Below are 16,086 nucleotides of genomic sequence, written 5' to 3'. Positions count from 1 at the left end.
CAGGGCTGGGCTGTACTCAGAGGAGACTCCAGACCCCTCCTGCAGTCCTTCCCTCGTAGCTCCTGGCAGCTGTTGCTTCACAGCTCAGGACACTGCCCAGAGCCTTCCTCCTACACGCTCCTTAGTAAGTGCTAGAAAACGACACCACTATCAACCTCCTCTCACAGTCTGTTGCTAAATGCTGGGCTTACATGGATACTTCCAGCCCTTTCCCAGCAGCCACAACTTCCCTGGCTGCTCTGGCTAAATTGCTCAGAAATTTTAAGGATGCTCTTTGGAGGAAAGCTCTCGGACTAGGGGGGATTAGAGCCAGGGCTCCCCAGAGAGTACAGCACCCCCAGCACACCTTGCATACACAGAACATTGCAAAACTGATTGCAGGATCATGACCCTGGTTTCTGACATTTCACATTAAACTGCTTTAATGATCATTCTGCAGTGTCACTGCAAAAGACAGCAAAGGTTGTTTGTTGCTCTCTCAACACTGTTCTGTTCTTTCATGAAAGAACACTTCCCTAAACCAACACTTCCAGGAGCACTTGATCTCGCTAAGAGCTGTACACATACCAGGAGGTTCTCTGCCCTGACTGATCTGCATGTAGAAGTTTCTCTCCTATTTGAAGTTCAAGCTGGGAAAAAGAAACTGTCTTGAAAACTTTAAACATCGGGCCATGGTTCGAGATTTATTTGGCCCCTATTATGTATGTAGTGTGGGAGATTATTTCAGAGCATTTATCACATGGAAACTTCAGAAAAAAGCGTGCTCTTCACTTGATTGGCAGCAGCCCTTTGGAAGAGCAGGGATTGTTTCCCCCGTCTCTTTTTTTCTTTTTCATCTGGCTTTAAAAGTAGAGTTAGATGGTTTAGCTCACAGTTTGTATTCAAACTGCAGAATAGCCCTGGTGCCACAACCAACGTGACGCAGAGACTGAAAGATCCCCTGAAGAATCTGACTTTCGTGAAAGACCAATTCCGAACGGGTGCTTCCTCCTCGAGGCGCTCACAAACACAGAGAACATACTTCACGCACGAATACGAGCCAAGAGTATCTTTGTTTGCAGAGAGTCGCCTTGTTTTTCTTATCTTCAGAACGAGGCGAGGTCATTCCGTCGTTCACATCGCTCAGAAATAACTGCTTAAATAACGTTTAAGATACATCTGCTGCTGGCATACACCCCAGAGGGGAAGGGTTCGGGGGCAGAAAGGGAAAAGAGGAAGGGAGAAAAGCCCGGCGGCTGGAAAACGGTGCTTAATAGAGGGGGGGGGGGTGTCGCGGGTTGGTGGGGAGGGTGCGGAGGGCAGAGAGCCAGCGCAGGGCTGAGCACAGCGAGTCGCGGGGCTGGACGGGGGCGGAGAGAGGGGTCGGGGGCGGAGGGCAGGGGCCGGGGGGGAAGCGGGCGGGGGACACGGGGAGCAGCGGGCGGGGGACACGGGGGGCAGCGGGCGGGGGCCGAGGGAGGCGGGCGGGGGCCGGTGCGGGGCCGCGGCGGCACATTCCGGGCAGGCGCAGTGCGCGGGGCGAAGGCTCAGGCGCTCCGAGCCCATGGAGGCGGCGGGGCCGCTCCCCGCGCCGGGCCCCGCGGCGGGGCCGCAGCCGGGGGCCGAGGAGATCGACATGTCCCTGGGTAGGTGCGGGGGGCGCGGGGGGCCCTGCCCGGGCCGGGCTGAGGGAGCTCGGGGGTGGGGGGGCTCCGTGCGGGGACGCGGCGGGGGGGTTTGTGCGGGATGGGGCGGGGCGGGCGGAGGCCGCTGTTCGCTGCCCGCGTCCCCCTGCCCCGATGGCCCCGGGCAGGACGGAGAAGGTGTGTGCGGGATCCCCGCGAACCCCTCTCCGGGCTGTGCTGGCAGCAGCCCCGTAACTCGGGGGACGGAGCGGGCCGGAGGGGCTCCCGCAAAGCAGCCCCCGGTGGCAGGAGGAGAGGAGCCATGTCCTCGCGGTGCCGCTATTTATAGCTGCTCGCTCCGATGCTCGCCATGCCTTTGGCACCGGGAATGTGAACTGTGCATAAACAACCGCCCTGTCATGAACTCCCGAGGCCTGGATTCTGACGCATGGACGAGAGATCTTGGTGGATTATCGTGTTGGCGTTCTCTGCTGTGGGAGGAAAGTCCACCAGCACCTTTTGCTGTTGGGTCAGCTTCCTAACTGAAACCTTGTGTCATTTCTTCCAGCAACGAGCCATTTGTCAGGAGCAGCAGAACATTTTCCACTGCAAACTCAAACTTATCCCTTGGCTGATGCACCCGTGTTTTAATGGTTCTGTGAAGAGTTATAGCAACAGTGGTTCCCTCATTTTTGGTTTATTTTTCTCCCATGGTATTGCACACCCTTTTTCTTTTTGCTAATAATTTTTTTTTAACAAAAAAATTTTGTGATGGTCCCTTTGCTTTTGCTCTCCTTTAGTGCTTCCCTTGGTCAGACCTCCTGTGGTCCAAATCCATATTCCATCCAGAATACAGCTTACTCAGGGTAGAAGAGAGAACTGAAAGGCAAGAGCCCTGATGAAGAACTTTTTCTGACAGGTGCTTTTTTCGTGCTTTCAGATACATTTGGCCTTACTGGAGTTAGCAGTCCCAAAAAACTGCAGGAGTTGCTCTAAAGCTGCCCTGATAGATATAATTCTGCCTCGAGGTGTAGGTGTACCATAAATGACCTTTCAGGATCCCTTCCAGTCTTTCATAGTACTCCATTACATCGCTCTGTTAACTCCATCGTATTCATGGCCACAAAAGGCAGGGTAACAACTCATACCTAAACAAAAAAATACACTGAAAGGTGACAGACCAGGCACCTGAGCTTTCAGCTCCTCTTGGCTCCCAGCAAGCTCTTCCTCATGCTGTGACAGCCCACCCTTGGGTGCCTGGGGTCACCTCCCTGCAGAGTGTGCCGGGATGCTGTTGATGTGCTTCGGATCAGCCTGTGCCCCAAATCACACATGTCCTGAAGGCACACTTAGCTGAGAGCATTAGTGCATTCATCCTAAAAGCATGGCCTGGCCTCTCCCAGCCTACTCTCTTCCTGGCAGACTTGAGAGAAATCACAAAAGCAGTCACACAGCCTATTCTTACTTCTGCTTTCATTCCTTTTCCTTGGGCTTTGTATCCATTTGGACACGGGAGTTTCTTGATAGAAAATGACAAGGGACAAGTGCTGGGGGTGTGATGGTTCGTGGTAAGCACCCACTGAAAGCTAATGGCACTTCTGTCCTTCCACTCCACTGACACATTAAGGAGCTGGAATAGCCACTCTGAGCCTGTTTTTGGACACTTCATTCCTTGCTAATTTGTTAAAACATTCAGCTTGGAGCTTCACAGATGTGACTTTATTACTTGCTAAGTATTTTCTGGAAGGTTTGAGATTAAAAGAAGAAATTGTTGGAAAGTAGGAGTTAATGAGGAGGTGATGTTCCACTTTTGCCTTGCCTTTTCATCAGAACAACTTGAATTAAGAAGAACCCCTTGATTTCAGACCACCTCACTGAGAGCTCTGTCCTGCCTGTGGTGGGGATGTGCTGGATGGTAGCTCATTTTTAAATCATTTGCTATACTCTAATCTCCAGCCTGCAAAGGCTGAGTAAATTGATCCTATACTTTCTAAGCTAAGCTTAATCTTTTATTGTCTGGCCGGTGCAGCTCACAGAGCAGCGAGCTCCGTTTTTAGCACGGACAATTGCAAGCACCAAAAGAGGGAATCCCTGTTTGTAGAAAGTGCAGGTTCTATGGAATTCTCCTCTGTCATTTCATTCTAGATGACATCATCAAGCGCCACAGGAAAGAGCAAACAGATTCCAGCACCTCGGGCGACAGCAGGAGCCAGCAGGTCAAGAACAGGAGTTCAGCCTTCGGGTACGGGTGGCCCCGTTATGGTGCCTGGAAGCAGAGGAATTTGCAAGGTAGATGGGCACTTGAGATGGCAGAGCCCTGCCAGGCTGAAAAACGCACTTTTGTGACAAAATACAGCTCTTAAATCCTTCTATCTAATTTTTGTGCACGTATAAGATGTGCTTGGGCTCTGATTAGCTTTTTTCTCTGCAACAATGGAATATCAGGGCCCTTTCAGAGCATAATTCATCCATTTCTCTCCCTTCCACTCTCTCGTGAATTGCTAATTTAAAGTGACTTAATATCTATTCTCTATTCCCCCTGGCTTTGCATATTTTAATTATGCCTCTTCCTAATCCTCATTTTCCCAGAGCAGACTTAAATTACCCAAATTACCCCTTCAGTAACTGTATTTGATAGCTCAGTTATTGGAGCTAAATTGTCACTTTTGCCAAGCATGGTGAGTTTTTTTTTATAATACTGAGTGATCACACACTTTGTTTTGTTCCACTAGTTTTTACCTACAAACCCAGAGTGATCTGCTGCATGAAATGCCATTTCTTATCAATTTGTTTAATTACTGCTAAATCCCTTCCTTGAAGATTTTAATGACATTTTGCAGCAATGTCTTTGAAATCTTACATTGGAGTGCCAATGGCACATCAGGACAGTGGGATTTCTGGGAGCAATCCTGCTTGTCTCTGATCTTCCTCCCACCCTCACGTTTTTGGTTTCCCTCACATATTGCCTTACCAAGGATCGTTCCAGTTCAAAACAGAATGATGATAATTGCCCTTTGCAAATTGATTTTTTTCTGTCAAACACAGGCTTTGATATTCTTCCCCACTCAAGTGACTCCTGCATCCAGAATCAAATAAATCAAACAAATTTTTTTTTCCTTATTCACTAGATGGGAGAACTTCTGTTCCTTTATAGAATTATTTCTGCTAGTTTTAGTGTTTCATGGGTTTTCACTGAGTCTGAATTCAGCCCTGCCAAGAGCAGAGCCCCACCATGCTGTGTGGTGCTGATGTCAGTAGCAATTTGGGGAAACTTGGCACGACTGGGAATTCAGCCCATAATTCTTCAGGGGCTCAGTTCACTTCAGTCCCTGCTGAAATGCAGTCCCTCCTGGCTGAGATGAGATAACCATTATCAAAATGACAATCAGAGGAGCCCAGCACTGTAATGACAGGAGGGAGAAGAGTATTATGCTGATTAAACCAGCAAGCAAAGTGCTGTTATACCTCCTGGAATATGGATTAAACCATCTCCCCAGTGGGGAAAAGATGATTTTTAATGACAGGAAATTTGAATTTCAAATCTCCTTGGAAAAAGAGTCAGCCATCCATAGGGACTTCTCCCCAGACTGGACTGGCTGAGCAGAGGTGCCTCTTGGCCAACCCAGGTGTGTTCAGCACCAAGCTCTGAGTGTGCACCCAATCATGGGGGTTGGGAGGGGGTTCTTCCCCAGCTGCTGATGCTGTGAGGTTTTATTCAAATATTCTTTCATTATTAAATACCTACCAGCCTTTTTGCAGAGGTGGAACCTCCTGTGTGTCACACTTCGGGACACACATGGCAGACTGAGGCCTTGATCCCCAGCTGGTGTACACGGGGTTCCCCTCAGAGGCTGATGGCTCTGTCATGAGTTATTTATGTTGGCTGAGGGGTGCCTGAATGCACTGCTGAGCAGAGGATCTCTAATAGGAACAGACTGACAGGGGCACGATTTTCTAGTCAGGGCTGCCTTCTGCAGCAGTCCCTCCCATCACCCTGATGGAATACCCAGGAAAGGCAGCTGAGCTCAGTCTCTGGCTGTGGAGGATATGCCCTCTGCAGGGTGCAGGAGAGCTGTGTTGCAAGGCTTGGTGGCCTGCAGGAGAGCAGTCTGGCAAATAGGCAAGAGAGAGGGGCAAGCCCAGAGTGGTGGTTGAAGAGAACAAAACAGGGCAAAAACAAACTGGGGGGACAGAAGCAGGAGGAAACATCAAAGGACAGTTAAACACAGCAAGTCCACATCTGGTCAAAAAGAAACAGTTTGCCAAAATTCAGTGTTTGTCAAGAGAGGAACATTTACACACTTGCACTTCTTTTGCAGAGGAAATAACTACTGGCCCCACGGAGCTTGTGAACCTCATTGCATTTGTGTGTGTTCTTAAAGCATCTCCAGCCGTAGAGCACAAAGCACCCCAGCGTGCTGTTTGGGAGCTGCTTCCCGTGGGCATGCCCTGGTGCCCTTCTGTTCTAGAGCCTGTGCAGCTCAGGTCATCTTTACCTGTGTTCCAGTGTAAGCGGCTCAAGCTGGTACCGGCCAGTGTTACACCCTGGGACTGGGGCCTTCATTCCTCACTGTGGTGGTGGCCCTTGGCAGCACTGCCTCAGGACACTTCATTTCTAATTGCTCCAAGTCAGTATAAACTGCTGTGATGTAGCAATGAGTGGTGTAAGATCAATACCTGCAGCCAACTGCTCTGTGGTCTGTACCAGTGAGGTTCTGCTCTCTGGTCCAGGATTTGAGTGTGCTCTCGCTGCCCTCTGCCCTGCACAGCTTTGTGCCTGATTTATTCACCCCTGAGTACGTGTGCATGTCTCACCAGTGTAGTGACTGCTGGGGGGAAAGAGCTAAAAACGGAAGGTTTGCAAACCAAGCTCCCTGCCTTGGTACAGAGAAGATCAAAACGCAGCATGGTGGTAAACTCTGCATGCACAAAACCCTGGATGAACTGTGTGAACCTGTGATGATCTAATATTGGGCCAAACTTAACTCTGCTCACGTGCCTCTGCCCAGGTGTTGCTTCAGGAACCTGCTGATCCCACTGGTTAGCGAGGTAATGGAAATAAATTCCCTCTCTGCATTTTAGCTGTGATGTTTGTGGTTGTTCTGGCTGCCCCCCTGCGTCAGCTCACACAGCGACTCAGAAACTTTCTATTTCGTTATGACTACAGAAATTCATCCTGTGGAGTGATTAGGCTTGAAAGCACTGTGCCTTGGTCTGACAGAGTGCTTTCTTCTCACTCACCAAAATGCTTCAGCACACTTCAAAATCACCAACAGGATTAAGGGGAAAGGTTAAATGGAGATGGACAGTGGGTGTGTATGGATTGTACCACTACGTAAAACAGCAGCAGCAGGTGTCCTCTGCAATAGGTGCAGTAAGGATATGTCAAGCTAAAAGAAAATAAATATATATATGCATAAAAATCACAGTTCAGTCTTCACTTACCAGGTGCTATAATGTGGGCACTCAGAGCTATTCCAGGCTGCTGTGGGGTTGGCTTCCGGATGCTCGAGTCACTTGTGTATCTGTATCAAAAGGCCTTTTCTGTTTCATAGTTAATTCACAGCAAAGTGAGCTCTGACAACAGATTGACAGGTCTCCTGATGTGGGTGTTCCTGCCTTTATAAAGAATCAAAATTGTGGAAAGCTTTTCTCTTCTCTTGTCTTCTCTGTTCTTTCACATCAAATAATGTGTATGTCAGTCCTACACAGAATAAGAATGTTAGCGAGACATTGGAAAGATTAATTATTTAATACTTTTTGGAATGAATTAATGTGATTCTTGCACCACTATTTGTATAGATACCCCTGTGCCATATTAAGTTAACCTTGTAATCCATTTGCAAAACTGTAATCATAAATCAAATTTTGAAAGACACTAAAATAAGAGGTTCTTTGTTTGTTTTTTTGTAGGACCTAACCGTTTCAGAAGAGGGTTTGGACAGCAACAATACAACAGGAGACAATTCAGGAATACTTTGCCTGGTCGCAAGAGAAGAGCAGCTGCTGCCTTCAATGGAGTGAGCCCTTTAAATCGCCAGGCATCAGCTCAGGAGGTAGGGGAATAAGGAAGGGACAGCTTTTCCCAAATGTCATGTAGAAATCTGCTTGATTTTATGAACCTGGATCACCCCAAAGAACAATTTACATAAAAAGGTACAGGCACCATCTTTTAGATGCCTGTGCACAGCATTTGTATGCTAGATGAGTGCAGACAGACATGCATATGGAATAGCAGTCTTCCAGTTGGTTTTATAAGCTTCTGACTTGGCATAATTTTACTGATCAGTTCCCCTGGGTTTTGCAAAAAAAAGGTTTTTCTTTGTAAGTGTCCTTAAAAGATTTAAAAATATTTCCATAAAAATGAATTCCACGGGATCTCGTCTTACTGTTATTGTTTAAAGGAGGTGTATTAAGATCCGTTATTTTTTCTCCACCCAGAGCATTTTCCAAGCTCCTGTGAAGTAAAAGGAAAGACTGTTGGTCACCTGTCAGGTGACTTTGGTTCAGAGACACACTTTCCATTAGCAAGTGGGCAATCCCCACAAGACACAATGATTCCTGTGGCAGATAGGCCTCCTGAGAGGCAGTTGGTTTCTTCTGCACTGATGGAAGTCCACTCCATTAGCAGGTCATGGGTGCTCAGTAAGCTTTTCAAAAAACCCAAGTGCTGAACATGATGGCACATTTAGTGACTGTGTCCTGGGGGTATAAATGAGAGAGCCCTAACTAAGCAGGCATGTGTGAGGAGTGTGGTTATTCCTGAAAATAAAGACCAGGATGACTCAGATATTGAGCGTGGCTGGGTATTTACAGAAAGTAATAAGCAGTTGCTAGGAGGCATAATTCTACAGTAGCTTCCACTTTGCAGAAATAAACCAAGGGGGAAGAATATGGAATCACAACTGAGCAGATAGTGAGTGATGGTGGTTGTTCCAGAGAAATAAATGGGCTGGAGTCTAGGGCAGTCTGTGTTGGAAGTGCAGGAGGACAGACACTGCTGAGGGGTCTTCTGATGTGCCTCATGCTTCAGGGCTTGGCCTAAACAAGAAAGAGGTGATGACCAAAAGGAAACGTGAGCACGGCTCTAATGCTCAGCTTCTGTGAGATTTGCTCTCCATGGACTGATTTTTTTTGGTGTTTTTTTTTTTTAATTTCTGCACCATTAGAAGGAAACACTCTTCCTGGGACTTTCATGCCCAGGAACAAGGCACACAGACTGAGTGTGCTGAGTCAGGCAGCAGCAGTCAGTGGAGAGAGGACAGTTGGGGGCTGTCACTTGCCCTCACTCCCTGTTCATGTAGAGAAACTGTGGCACAGGTGGCAACTGCTGAGCTCTCACCAATCTTTCAGGGCAACAAGAACAGCAATGCTTTTGCCAAAAGCAGCAGCGGGCAGCAGAAGGACCAGGCACAGCCATCTCCAGGCCCCAAGAGATTCAGAGCAGATGCTGCCAGCACCCAGACCCCAGGGAAAAGGTAAAAATCTTTGGTAACACTGGGTTTGTTTCCTTTTTAGCAATTCCCCCTGCAGCTCATAGGGTTCTGCTCTTGCTGTGTGTGTGAGCTGGGAGTGGCTACAGCCATGTGCTTGTGCAGCATGAGAAAAATACCCCTGGAAAGCACCTGGAAAGAAAACAGTGAAAAAAGTTAACAGTTCATGGCTAATAATGCAGATATCAGATCTGTCATTTCATTTTAGGAAGCACGGAAAATGAGACCTTCGTATTTTTATTGAACTTTTCCTCTGTCGCTTTGGGGAACACTTTTGAAGGGTGAAATAGCTTTTATTTTCATAAAGGCAGGAAATACAGATTCCAGTCATAAGGGATAGGCAGAGAGAGGACGTCTGTCCCACTGAAGGGCTGCAGGAGCAGACTGCCCAGGAGCTGCAAGGAAGGCAGGCACTGCCTTGGTGCCTGTCTCATCAGGATCCTTGTGTTCTCCAAGCTGGAAAGGAAGCTCCTTGCAATCCTGTCTTTCTCTGCTCTGAGCAGAGCAGGAACTGAAGGACATCCAGAGGTCCCTTCTGACCTGATTTTTTTCTACTATTTTCTTCCATGTTTTTTTATTTTATTTTTAATGGGCAGAGTTCAGAACACACAAGCTGTTGTCTCATTTGAGCAGAAAATCAAGTTCCTCTGAAATCCTTCGCTGGCAGAAAAGCCCGTTGGGCTGAACTGGGTAACACACAGCCTGATTTGCTTCTTATGCTGCTTTTTAAGACCGGCTTGGGTTAGGTATTTTGGCATTAAACTTTAGGAGAGGCCTGGCATCATCTTCACCTCTGTCCTTTTGTCTCTGCTTTACCATCAGGCCTTTCCGGCTAAACAGGGGACCAGCGTTCCAGCAGAAGCGGGCGCAGCAGTGGTTCTCCAAAGCCCGCTTCCAGAGAGGGGTCAGTATCCAGACATTTCTTCTGCAGCCTGCTGGGAGTGACAAACCTTCAGTTCTACCAGCCCAGCTGTATCTTTGCTTCCAAAAGTAAAGAGAGATGGATCGCTTAAATTGCCTGTATTGCTAGGAAAGTATTTGCAGGACAGGCGATTTTTAACGCAGATTAATATTCTGGCAGCTGGAAAGTAAAATCCTGGGAGGGTGATAAAAAAGAAACCTTGTGGTTTATAGAGCAACACAAACAGGGCAAAGTAAAGCCACCCCGTACAGATCACTGTGACAGCAGGAAACCCCAAATTAGCAAGTTTCTTGACAACTTGCAAGGAAGGAGCTCTTCAGATACACCAAATGAAATCCTGGAAAAGAAGTCATTGTTTCTGAGAGCTAATTCTCTAAGTAATTTTTTTAAAAATATATTTCACAGCAGATGGATGCTCAAGGAGAAGGGAAACCGCCAAGGATGAGAAGGTAATTGGTGAACAAAGGCACAATGCAAATGCGACGGTGCTCTTTCAGGCTTGAAGCTGGATAAATCTCCCTGTCTCGGCAGGTGGCAAGTGAAACCCAGCCCGGGAGCAATTCTGACGGTTTCTGTGGTTAATCCCCAGGCGGGCCAGAGCAGCGGGTAAGTAAATGAGGTGATTTGTTAGGGTGGGAGCCCTACAAAAGCCATTGCAAATTCCCCTTAGGTTTATTGCAGCTTCACTTCTATAACGAGTGTATAATGGTTCAAACCTAAAATGGTTAGCAAATGATGTCTGGTTCCCTTCCCGGCATATCTGAAGGAGATAAAGATCTCCTGTATTTACCTGTAATTACACGGTAATCTGTAATTACCACGCCTCTCCTTTGTTATGCAGAGTGAGGAGAAATGGAAGCCCTGGAGCGCATGGGAGGTGTCAGGCTGGCTATGCTCCTTGTGGGGTGTCAGGGAAACGCTGTGTTAAAGGAGCACAGAAGCTGGAAGGGAACAGATTCAGGGCTGAGCTGGTGCAGCTGCAGGACCCAGCACCCAGCTGAGGGCAGAGAGAAGGGTGGGTGAATGCACTGTCCTGAGCACAGAGAGCACCCCACGATAGCCTGGATGTGACACAGTCCCCAGTGCTGGAGCTCTGCCTGCACAGCAGCTCTCCTGGCAGCCTTTTGACTGTGCCAGGGGTCAGACATGCCGTGGGACCACGTATGGGGTGTGCAGGTGTCTCCTTCACTCCGTGCTGGTTTGCAGAGCAGAGGGAGCGAGCTGCCTTCACTTCCCGAGTGACTGCGGATCTGTGCTTTCCCCAGGCCTGGATCCAAGCGCCCGTTCCTGCGAAGCCAGAGACCCCCAGCACGGGTGACCAAGCCCCAGCCCAAGGGGGTGATGCTGAGATTCAACTTCCGTGCCATGGCCAACCAGGTAGAGGATTGTCGACGGCACAGGCGGCACCTGGCGCCCTGCAGCAGCCCTGCCACTAAGCTGTTAACACCACGCTCAGGTTTCTGGGGCTGCCAGCTGGGTTTGTCTAACATGGCCCAGGAGGAGAGTCCTGTAGCCGTGTTGGCCAGGTTGTTGGCAAAACTGAAGGCACTTGAGAAGACTGTTGAGCAACTACAGACTCAGCCCAATTTTTCCCATTCTGTTGGCCTGTCTTGCAAGGCCTGTCCGTGTGCTTGCTCGGAGCGGGGAGATCCTGCTGGTGGGTGATCCTGGCCAGGGGGAACTGTTTCAGTGTCGGTGCTCCCCATTCCTCAGAGACACGTGGCACTTCTGGGCTTTGCTCGCTCTTTGCTTTGGTGACCTTCTCGGTGCCCCATTTCACACTGAAGTATGGTCCAAGAGCCCTGGGGCAGCTGAGAAATCCTGCTCCACCTTCTTCATTGCCGGCGTTTCTTGTCTGGACGGTTTGGTTTTCCCTGATGCCTTGTGCTCCAATGCCATCTGCTTGCTCCTGTTCTGGCCGAGGACGCCCGGTGTCTTGGGGCTGGGAGCTGCTTGGAGGTTTTCCAGCCGCACACAGTCTGTCGAGCTCCTTGTCTCTGTGTGCTGCGTGGTTTAATTGACTAACCAGCTGTGAAACACCATCCTGACTGATGGGCTCTAATCAATACCCCGCTACAAGTTGGGCTGTGCTTTGCCACCAGACGTGGGACTGACTCGCTCTCCCTTTCCCCTGCAGACCAGCCTGACGCTGGATGAGAGGTTCTCTGGTCTGAGGAATAAGAGGCGCTTTACAGCAGCCAGGAGCGCCGGACGGACGGTCACCATGCCCTAGGACAGCGTGCTCGTCACAGGGACTGCCCCCAACAGTCCAGGCCCTGGCGGGGGCTCAATAAAAGTCGCTAGATTCCCTTTGAGATAGCTGATTTGGCAATGTGCTGTCTCCTTCCTTACACCCACAGTGAATGAGCGATGGAGGGCAGGGACAAGGCAGGATGAGAGTTGGGGCCGGAGCACAGGGCAGGTGGGACATGAGTGGGGTGATGGAGGTGTATGAGCGGAGATGGATTTGCTGGGAGAGCTCTGCTGGGGAGCTGTAGGGCTGGCACCATCCCTGTCCTCCTGCCAGGGCACCCTGTGCTGACCCGGGTGACTCTTGCAAGTGGGAGGGGGTGCCAGTTCCAGGCCATAGCCATGGAGCCTTCCCTGTGTTGTCCCACGGGTGGGACAGGGTTGAGGATGCTGTGCCTGCCCACATGGGAGACAGGGAGCAGAGCATGTGTGGATCTGAGGGATGTGGCCCAGCAGTGGCACCAGTGGGGATGCTCCAGCTGCCTGCAATCCCCAGCATCCACCCAACTGCCCAGTTTGTTGTGCTTGCAGGCATCCCTGCCCAGTGTTTGCAGTGTAAGACCCTCCACCCTGAAAACGTCTCGCTTCGCCCTGACAGTCAGGCCTGAGCACCTTGCGTTTCTCTGTGGGTTGCTGTGCTGCTCTGACTGCTGCTGCTGGCCCAGTTGTGGGGACGGGGTGAGGTGTGCCGTACCTGCTGCTGGAGTGACTGTCCTCAGTATGGAGCACAGACAGACTGCCCCAGCCTACCTTAGGTTTTCCAGCGCTGCAGTCATTCTGCGTTAGGGTTTTTGTAGTTGCAGCTCCACCCATGCTCAAAGCACTGGCATAATCAAACGAGCAGCAGCACTCTGATGAACTCTGAGATGTTAATGAACTGGGTTTAGACATTTGTTAACAGAGCCCTACACCAACCCTGAGTAACTGATCCATTGTCCACCCACTGCTGGAACCCAGCACTGAAAGCTCTGGACACAGCCTGTTACTGGGCTCTAAGCTGTACTTGTGAAAGGAAATATTTGATAGACTGCATTATATTTTACACCGAGCATCTTTAACAAGAGACTGGACTTGGCATTGGTTTTACAGGAATGTGTGAAATGTTGTTAGTTGACAAAGCAGTGATGTACGAGTCCAGTGCACTGAATAAAAACTAACTTGTCAAATGTCACCTGCAGTTATTTCCCTTCCTTCAACAGGCTTTTGGTGCAAGTTCAGCCTCTCAAGAGTGACACTGCAGGGCACAGTATGTGCAGCTGCATGGGTTAGTGCTTTGAGGGAAGCTGTTGTCCCCATCAGTGCCCACAAACAGGCACTGCCACCACTGGGGCACTGGTCTGGCCATGCAGGCACTTTGCTGCTTGCAAACCTGGCTCCAAAGCACTGTTAGGTGTTCAATACATATTTACTAAAATCTTCGCTGTGATCTCTTTTGCTTTGAACATTATTGGCAAAATTATCAGAGTTGTCCTGGCTCCAAGTGTGCTCAAAACAAAACAAAGGCAGCCCGACTGCCAGGTTAATGAACTCTGGAGGAGATCTCCCCCCTGCATGCAAACAATCTGTGTGTCATGGAAGATGACAAGAAACACAGTCACAAATGGCAGTATCCCTGATTGCAGTTGCCTCTTGACTATAAATATGGCCAAAAGTTTGTAGACTCGTTTGGAAAACCTGAGCACTTGTTCAACCAGGTTGTAAAGGGCTGGAGCAGTTCAGTCCTCAAAGAACAGCTGAGGGTTCAGCTGTTCAGAGCACACCCTGATTCTATTCTCTGAAGAGATATTTTTCAACAATCTGTACCTTACAATTTTGTAAGCACTCCTTAAATTAAAATTGAGGGCTTAAGTGATAAAAACTACACTTTTTTCCTAGTTTGATTCCCCTGCAGGGCTGGGTGACTTTGCACGCAGCAGAAGACAAAACAGGCTTTTCACTGAATTTGTAAGCAGTCAGACGTGTAATGATCATGCTAAAAACACACTGGGAGAGGGCACAGTGTCAGGCATAAAACACCTCTTTCTGCCACAGTACTAAACCCACAGAATAATTGTCTCCAACAGAATTATCCGTGCTGTCGTGCACAGGGTGAACTGTGCAGGAGGCCTGGAGAGGATGACAGTGACATTAGTGGCAGAGTTCAGCTGCCTCCTCAGCCGTCTCCAGGGATACATGGCCTGTGTTCACCCCATGCCTGACAGGTGTCCCGGCGTTCCCTGCCTGGGCAGTGCCAGCTGCTGGCCCAGCTCCCTGCTGGGATGGCTCTCTGCAGGCTGGGGGGCAGCTTGGTGACTCCTGCTGTATGTCAGGCCAGCCAGAGCCATCTCCAGAGTAACAGTCCATGCACCTGATCGTCTCACACTCTTCATGTGCCCTCCCTCCTTTTGGTCTAATGGCTGTTTTTGTGGTCTGGGATCTTCTAACACCTCCTTGTATTCCTTCTCCATGTCCACGTGGGCAGCCCATTATCTGCTCCTCCAGCTTGGTCCAGCCTTGGGACCCTCCAGGATCTCAACCCTTACTGAAGGTATCCGGTCTTTCCATGTCAGGGGTGATGAAGGGGCAAACAGGAATCCTCTCCTAAAGGAATGAATGTAATCTTAAATGATTGTTAAGAAATTTAACTGTGGTAATTCCCAAATAAGCCACGAGATGGCAAGTTATGATTGCATTAGGCACCTCATACTCCTCTCACAACAACGACGAGACAGTCAACAGGAAAAATCAAATTACAATCACTGGGATGGGAAAGGTATGTTTACAGGAACCATTTATGAAATCTAATGTTCCTTTTCTCTGCCTTTAAACTTGCTGGCATTCTCTGACATACAAAGGACTATTTTCCTCAGTAGTTTCTGGTTTGTTTGTTTGTTTTAAATAACAAAAATAAAGAGAATTGAGAGCATTTTCTCTGTTTCTTACATATATTCTAAATAGTTTGGAAATAATGATTAAAGTAAAAAGTAGTGAACCTGTGTTTATTTTTTCTTTTTGTGGGAGGACACGAGGACCCATGAGTCAAAAGCTGGAGATTAGTGATAATATTCAAGAGCAGGAATACAAGAATATTCCCACCTGTCCATTGCCATTCCTTGTCCGATTCTTATACCATCATTCATGCCAGTGGAGGAAATCTGTTCAGCTTTGGCCAATTCTGCAATGATGACTCAGCAGATAAAATGCTTTAGAATTGAAAAGATAAATTCCCTATAAAAACGGGATGTAATATAATTACTGAATAAAGACAATTTTTATAAATTCTGTAAGGCTGATATTTTAACAGGAAATGGGCTAGATTCTACACCTAAGCCAAGTCTTGATCAAAACAGTTAAAGTCAATTTAACAAACCATGTCAAGGCAATTTATCAAGCCAAAACTGCTTGGTAGAGATGTGTATAGACAACAAAGAAAAGAAAAGTTGATTTAAAAGTTTTTCTACAAAAAGATCTTCTTTCAGCAAGTGGAATTTGGGGCAGAATTATCAGAAGTTCTTAGTTTACACCCCTCCAGCTGCAAAGCACTTCCAGCTTTCCAAAATTGTCTTCTGATTCTTTTGGTCCACAAGAAATACTGTGGAAAAGGGTAAGTGCTACATGCTTCTTTAATAAAACAGAACAAATGGCCTCTGTTGTATGAACACATAATTTAAAAATTATGGTCCTGAATTCCTTTGTTTAAAAGTAAAGCTAAAGGAAAGAAACCTTTCCAACAGTCTGAGAAGGGAAACAATATCCTTTCAGCCTAAAGACACCCTTTGAATGTCTGAATTATGAAGAAAATCCCTTTTGGAAGATGAAGTCTTTCTGCCATTCTGGT

The 16,086-nt window shown here is 48.3% G+C and overlaps 1 protein-coding gene across 4 annotated transcripts; it reads left to right on the top strand.

Moving 5' to 3' along the window:
• Positions 1-1,070: 1,070 nt before the first annotated feature.
• Positions 1,071-13,440, top strand: LOC113988366 (UAP56-interacting factor-like). Of its 4 annotated transcripts, none has more exons than XM_027721870.2 (9): positions 1,520-1,625; positions 3,750-3,893; positions 7,518-7,660; positions 8,958-9,082; positions 9,920-10,001; positions 10,428-10,468; positions 10,551-10,625; positions 11,285-11,396; positions 12,157-13,440. In XM_027721870.2, the coding sequence occupies exons 1-9, from the start codon at positions 1,544-1,546 to the stop codon at positions 12,250-12,252; spliced, it is 900 nt and encodes a 299-aa protein (XP_027577671.1). In that variant the 5' UTR covers positions 1,520-1,543; the 3' UTR covers positions 12,253-13,440. The 4 variants fall into 4 exon arrangements, with proteins under 4 accessions (XP_039234094.1, XP_027577671.1, XP_027577670.1 ...); XM_027721869.2 differs by having other exon boundaries at positions 10,425-10,468; XM_039378160.1 differs by lacking the exon at positions 1,520-1,625 and adding an exon at positions 1,071-1,245 and having other exon boundaries at positions 3,750-3,846; positions 10,425-10,468; positions 11,285-12,245.
• Positions 13,441-16,086: the final 2,646 nt, after the last annotated feature.

This window comes from Pipra filicauda, unplaced genomic scaffold (genome assembly GCF_003945595.2).
Source record: "Pipra filicauda isolate LSUMZ 115617 unplaced genomic scaffold, ASM394559v2 scaffold9_size5747161_pilon, whole genome shotgun sequence".
NCBI lineage: Eukaryota > Metazoa > Chordata > Aves > Passeriformes > Pipridae > Pipra > Pipra filicauda.
The sequence above is the reverse complement of the archived record's forward strand: the minus strand, read 5'-3'. Positions and strand labels throughout refer to the sequence as shown.

Excerpts from the sequence above, each read along its gene's own strand:
- LOC113988366 (XM_039378160.1), top strand. The coding sequence starts at position 3,750 with ATGACATCATCAAGCGCCACAGGAAAGAGCAAACAGATTCCAGCACCT. Across the intron at positions 3,847-7,517 it reads AACAGGAGTTCAGCCTTCGG|GACCTAACCGTTTCAGAAGA; the intron begins GTACGGGTGGCC and ends GTTTTTTTGTAG. Across the intron at positions 10,626-11,284 it reads CAGGCGGGCCAGAGCAGCGG|GCCTGGATCCAAGCGCCCGT; the intron begins GTAAGTAAATGA and ends TGCTTTCCCCAG.